The sequence below is a fragment of the Myodes glareolus genome, chromosome X (assembly GCF_982192425.1).
Source record: "Myodes glareolus chromosome X, mMyoGla1.1, whole genome shotgun sequence".
NCBI classification, from domain to species: Eukaryota; Metazoa; Chordata; class Mammalia; order Rodentia; family Cricetidae; genus Myodes; species Myodes glareolus.
Window position 1 is genome coordinate 19,119,223 of NC_142053.1, and position 6,635 is coordinate 19,125,857.

Consider the following 6,635-nt stretch of genomic DNA (forward strand, 5'->3'; position numbering starts at 1 on the left):
CTCGCTTTGTAGATCAGGCTGGCCTCAAACTCACAGAGATAGATCCTCTACCTCCTGAGTGCTGGGATTAAAGGTGAGTGCCACCACCACCTGTTTTTTTTTTTTTTGTCTTGTCTGAAGCACACGGATGAACATCAGTAGTTGTACCCATAAAATGATAGCATTCTGTGTTCTCAAGCAGAGAAGTCATTTAGTGAATTAGAATGAACTTTTCACATTTCTCATAGGAGAATGACTAGATTATTTTCTTTAAAGACCAACCAACTTAGTAATGAAGGGGAAGAGCGACTAGCTACAGTGACCCAGGTGACAAATGCTGACAATGAATGGACACAAGAAAGGCTTGGGATACAATGCAGAAGAATTAGTACAGTGTCATCCGTTTTCTCCTAGAATCTTCCAGCTGATCCATAATCTGAACGCTGTGTTTTAAAAATTATACCTTTGCCAGAGACATAGTCTTCGACAGTTAAGTCTTTCTCTCTTGTTTCTTGTTTCACAATAACTATTGTCAAATGTTTCACATGGCTAGTGAGGAAGGAAAGTGAGACAGAAAGCCAAAGTCAAGCTAGGCATGCTGGTACCTACAGTTAATCCCAGCACCTGGGAGGCAAAGGCAGGCTAATCTCTGTTAGTTCAAAGCCAGTCTGTTTCAAGATAGCCAGGGCAACATAGAGAAAGACGTTATCTCAAAGGGGAGGGGCAAACAAAATCAGGGGGCCAACAATTCATCGCCAAAGTGAGTGTGTGCTGCTTTTGAGCAGTTGGAGACTTTGAGTTTGAAAAGTGTCTTGCAGTACCTAAAATGGCTCTCACAGATTATGTTGCTGCTATTTTACTCCCAAAACATTTCTACGGAGTCTTAGTCATAGTAAAGGATTACCTTAAAAGATGCTCCTTTAGCCAGGCAGCGGTGGTGCATGTCTTTAATCCCAGCATTTGGGAGGCAGAGGCAGATGGATCTCTTGAGTTCTAAGGCCAGCCTTGTCTCCAAAGCAAGTTCCAGGATAGCCACACCCTCCCCCGAAAATGAATTGATCCTGTAATCACCTAGTTAAAATCCTAATGTCTGTTACAGGTATCATTTCTTAAAAACTTTAGGTTTACTTCCTCAGTCTATAGGCCAGAATTCTTCCGCTTTCCAGCTCATATTGACAAAGGCATGCAGACACCAATAAGCAAAAGAAGCTACACAATGTGAAAGACAGCAACACCCAAAACAGTCACTCACGTTTTCAATGGTGTATGCTCTCAAATTCCTGCTTTAGGATGCTTCTTTGAAACATTACCTCCTCTTATTTATAACATACTTCTGATCACTATTTATACATGTGTTTCAACTATTTCTAGAAAAGTGATTCTGGGTTATGTTAAAAATAATTTCCTATAAATAAAAATAATTTTAATAAAGTGGCTTCAAATATGAAACTGCTTTGAATACTTTTTGTAGGCAAGAGCTCAGGCTAATGGCTTACTTTCTTCTGACAAGCCTGCCTCTCTCAGTCACAGAATAAACGGAAATTATGATTCATAGCAAAACAAAACATACAAGACAGCAGAATCTCAGCCAAGACCATTAAGAACTATGCCACAAAACCCCTCACACAACATTTTTAAAGCCCTGTACTATATTCTTCTTCTAAGGACACACTAGAAATTACGAAATACTAAACAGTGGTATCCTAGCTATGTACACTGAAAATATACTGCATATATATAAAGTGTTAATACTTGTAACACAATGTATGAAACATGTTTACAAAGCAACACTAAGACAGATTTAACACACAATATTTTCATTTCTATGTGGTCCCTAAGTCAAGCTTAATTCTACTCAGAGACAGAGTGCTGCAAAAGGAACAGGTATGAGCGATATTAAAAGAGCTGACAGCTATGTGCCAAGAGGTATGCGGTGCAAAGTTACTATGTCTTTGGTGAAATGCTATATATTACATACCCAACAGCCCACGTTAGTGAAAAATTCCTGTTGCAATAATTTCTCCCACAGATTTAGTCTCAAAGCTTGTAAGTGGATATACTGGGAAGAGTTGCATGCCTGTTAAAAAGAAATCTCCCAAGCAAATGCACAATTCATGCCTATTACAGCTGCAACAGAAGAGGGCCTACTAGCAGAATAAAAGTCATTTGGAGGCATTTGGAGCTGGATATAATCCAGATCTGAGAAGTAAACTGTTACACCATTTCTGCAGCCTCGGAGAACGTGAAAGTAACACTCACTCCATCTATTCTGCAGAACAATTTGCTACCAATAAAACACGACCAAACCATCACTTGGCTGCAAGGGCCTCCGGCCCCTAGCAAACGCAAACAGTGAAGTTTCATGGAGGAACTAAAATGCCTGCTGACAATCAAAGAAGGACCTGTTTGTTAGCAGGTGTGAGAGAAAACAGACCTACAGGGTTCTCAGTCACTAGCAAGTAAGAATCTATACTGAACTTTGCAAAGGAAATATCACCAGAAGCTCTGAGGTTTCCAAATTTCTAAGCAAGCTACGACCCTAAAAAGCAAAGGAACTAAGTTCTTACAGGCAGAGGAGAGAGGTGGGCTAGGCAGGAGGTAGTGTCTAAAAGAAAAATTCAGAAAACTCTTACCCAAATATGATCTATCAATAGTAATGTTGGTAAAGGACAAGAATATTATTAGATTCTTAACCTTTCCTTTCACCCGGATAAAATGAAGACCCTGAAAAGGCTCAGGAAGGCATAAAGACTAAGATGAAGTGATTAATAATTAAACATAGTATACAAAGTATCTTCTCACATTTGACCTACGGGGAAAAGATATCAAAGGAGAGCCAGGCGATGGTGGCCCAGCAGTAGGGAGCCAGAGGCAGGTGGATCTCTGTGAGTTCGAGGCCAGCCTGGTCTACAGAGAATGCTTCCTGTTTAAGAAGAAAAATGAAAATGAAAAGTGGTAGAATAAAAAGAGCTAAAGTGAAATTTTCACTAAAATAATATTGAACAATTTCTTCTGTTCCATACAAATACTGAATGCTTCATAAACAAGTGACTAAGATACACAGCCATTAAACAGTATTGTAACAAACCAGGCAGTGGTGGCGCACACCTTTAATCCCAGCACTTGGGAGGCAGAGGCAGGCAGATCTCTGTGAGTTGGAGGCCAGCCTGGTCTACAAGAGCTAGTTCCAGGACTACAGAGAAACCCTGTCTCGAAAAACCAAAACCAAACAAACAAAGTACGTGGCAACTCAGTATAATTCACTGCATAGAAGAAGTAGGGAAAGCAGAGTATAACTAAGCACACTGGCTGGGAATGTAGCTCAGGGCAGAACGCTTGCCTAGCACTGAGAACGGCCTGAGTTGTGTCCCTCACACTGAAAAAACAAGGGAAAGACTGTAAACTGTGATGTAATTCTCTTTCCTCTCTCTCTCTCTCTCTCTCTCTCTCTCTCTCTCTCTCTCTCTTTGAAGAAGTGTCTCACTATATACATGGCTGACCTAGAACTTCCTGTATAGACTACACTGGCCTCAAACTCATAAAGATCCGTCTTCCTCTGCCTTCTGAGTGCTGGGATTAAAGGCATGCAATACCATGACAGGCAGTCATGTAATTCCTATAACTCCAAAACTGTTTTAGGAACTGTTAGCAGTCCTCACAAAATGCTCAGTAAGTTGTTCCTTGAAAGAAAAAGATAGGGAGTTCGAGACCAGCCTGGTCTACAAGAGCTAGTTCCAGGACAGGCTCCAAAGCTAGAGAAACCCTGTCTTGACAAACAAAACAAAAAGAAAAGATAGGTACACTGATTTTGTAGCTTAGCCCCTCCACTGCTTCAAATTACTGAGTATATCTTCAAATAGGCACACTACAAATGGTATAGGCTCTTACTGTTGTCAAAAGATGTAAACATTCAGGCTCTGATCTTATTTTCTTTTTCTCCGGTGACGAGAGAGTGGTTGCAAGGCTTCCTATTTCTAAGTGCTCCTTCACTGAAACAGGTCTCCAACCCTATGCTCGCAATTATGTTAGCCCAGACTGTCCTGGAAAACTGCCATTTTCTAAAAACATATGGCATTTTGCAAGATGTCTAGTAGCTCGATTTCGAGGAGGGGGGTAGATAAATAAAAACTGAAAACAAAGCAATAAAGCCAGAATAGGGTTAGGAGGAACCTACAAATTAAACTTTTAATCAAAGCTGAGACTTACCAAGTAAGTCTCTTGGCTTTCATTATGTCTGAAAGAATACTCTTTGGCTAACTCACTCACCTTGAGAGGTATCTTTCTTTAGAACAACTCACTAGACCAAGGCTTACAACACATCCAAACTGAACCTCCTCTTAATTTACTGAGATGATTTAGGACAGAGAGAGGACACACGCCTAGCAAAAGACATCAGGGATAATGGTAACAACCTTCTAAAATTTCAACATGCAAGCTCAATCCTCGTGCAGGATAATTTAACAGTTTGAGTTCCTCTTATCAAGCCACTACAGGCAAACCAGTTCTTTATCTCTTCATCATGGGAACACAAAAAACTACCCCACTGAGGCTAAGGGTCAGCCCCTGCGAATCAAATCATCGAATTTGACTAGTGCATCTGCTGAGTCCAATCGTGCCCTTGGCAAATCCCTATGCAGCTAAGAGCAAACCTAATTTCGGATGCAAATAGGTAGGCCAGCTCCCTGAACCTCTGGCCCCTGTAAAACCAGTTCTCTAAGAAGGTTCTGCGCAGGCACCTCCCCCCCCCACACACACACACATTTGGTGGTTTCTTTGCAGCAATTTCCAATGAAACAGCAACAGTCGCTAAGGTAACTGAGAGCCGGGCTAAACCTGACTGAGCTGAGAGCAGAAAGGAGCATGCAGGGTCTGGGAGCTGGGAGCAGCATAGGCTAACCATTTCCGAACGGGTGGGGGCGCAGGAGGAGCGGGAGGGGCCGGGGCGCGGGAGGGGTGGGAGGGGCGGGGGCGGGGTCCACGAGCTCGAATGCAAAGGAGCAGCTCCCAGAGGCCCGCTCTAGTGCCACCCTGCGCTGGGCAGGAAGAGGAGGGGTAGATGGGGTGGAGGAGAAGCGGACGGGAGCGGGAGGAGGGAGAGGAAGCCCGGGCAGGGCGGGCCGAGGGATGGAAGGAGGGTCCAGAGGAGGAGCCCGGGCGGCAGGAAAGCCCGCGCTGGGCTAGGAGCACGTTGGGGCGGAGTCCCAGGCGAAGGGGCCGCAGCCTCACCAAGGGCCTTGAGCCCTCCTTCCTTGGCCTCCTCCCCTCCCTCCTTTCCATCTCAGCAGCGCCCTCACCCTGCCTCCGGCTGTCTCATACAAAAGCAAAATGTCCGCCATCTTCCGAGGCAATCGCGGCCGTCGCGCTACGGGCTCGGCCCTCCTGTGCCTTCTCTGCACAGGCTGCCCATTCTCGGGCCTCTCTCTGCGACCCCCCGGCCGCCGCTGACCGCCCCGCGCCCCCTGGCCTTCGGCGCCTGGCACCCAAGCCCGTCCCGCAGGGCGACGCAGGATCGCCACGGGCGGAGGCAAAAGGGGATCAGCAGCTCAGGCTGGCGGACGCGTTTGCTCTTCCCGCCCGCCGCTCCCCCGCTGGCCTGTTTACCTTGATGCAGTATGGAGGCTCATCGTAGGTGACCAGCATGTACCTGTCTCCGCGGCTGGCTGGGTCCCGGGCTCGCAGCTGCGGGGCGAGGGATGACGGAGGGATCGCGTAGGAAACGAGGGGAAGCGATACAAACGTTACAGAAGCACCTCAGTCCAACCCCCCCATCCCGCAGGAGCGACCCCCATCTTTCCTCTCCCCTCCTTTTACCTTCAAGAATAACTCCACAGCGCCTTTGGCAATGTCCAAATAGGAGGTGCCCAGGTCAGTGCGCTGGTTCATGGAGGCGGATGTATCTATGAGGAACAGCAGGATGGGCATCTTCCACTACACCTTTGGTTCTGGTCCCCACTCTCCCGGTCCCTTTGCCCTCGCTGCCACGTATGGCTACCCAAATCCTGAACTCTCGCAGAGCCAGGGAGCAAGAGGAAGGGGGAGATGGAATGGGATAGATGGGACCGCTCCTGGCCTCCTCTTTCTGCAGCCCCAACTCCTCTCCCTCCAAGGGAACTTGAAAGTGTGAGTGTATGTAGGTCTTGGGGCCGTCCCTCTTCCCCTCTTCTGCCACCACCACTGCCTGCCGCTGCTGCTGCCAGGACTACTGCCGAAGCATCCGTCCACGCTCACTAGAGCGCTCGCCCCAGACTGAGAGCCCTCTCTGTTCACTGACACAACTTCTGTCTGCTCACCTACCATCAGTACCATGTGACCAGGACTCACGCCATTGGCTGCCAATTATGTTTAATTTGCATATTCATTAGATGACAGGGTAAGGGGAGGGACTTGGGTCAAGCCTCTGAGTTGAAGTTTGAACCCTTGCTGGAGGTAAGGGGCGGGAGAGTAAATGACCCTCTTTAAGCACAGATTCTCCTTTAAAGGATTGGGAAGCCGTTAAAGGGTAATTTGTTTGGTCGTTTGGATGGATTTTCTTTTGTGCTTCAAAGATGGTGATTCGAAAGGAAGAGAGAATTGAGCAACAGTTGTACAGAAACAGATGTTTAGGCCGGCTGCACAGAAACGTTGTGCTAACTACAATCAATCAATCCTGCCAGTGG

The 6,635-nt window shown here is 46.4% G+C and overlaps 1 protein-coding gene across 4 annotated transcripts in view; it reads right to left on the reverse strand.

Moving 5' to 3' along the window:
- Positions 1 to 6,258, reverse strand: part of Sage1 (sarcoma antigen 1) — a 52,833-nt gene extending 46,575 nt beyond the window's left edge. For 2 of the 4 annotated variants that reach the window (XM_048457765.3, XM_048457763.3), the window contains exons 1-2: positions 5,791 to 6,255; positions 5,581 to 5,658 (exon numbers count right to left, since the gene is read on the reverse strand). In XM_048457765.3, coding sequence (XP_048313722.3) covers positions 5,581 to 5,658; positions 5,791 to 5,901 — 189 coding nt within the window. In that variant the 5' untranslated portion in view covers positions 5,902 to 6,255. Of the gene's footprint in view, positions 1 to 5,580; positions 5,659 to 5,790 lie in introns of all 4 variants that reach the window. The other 2 variants (XM_048457764.3, XM_085684469.2) reach the window with 2 other exon arrangements.
- Positions 6,259 to 6,635: the final 377 nt, after the last annotated feature.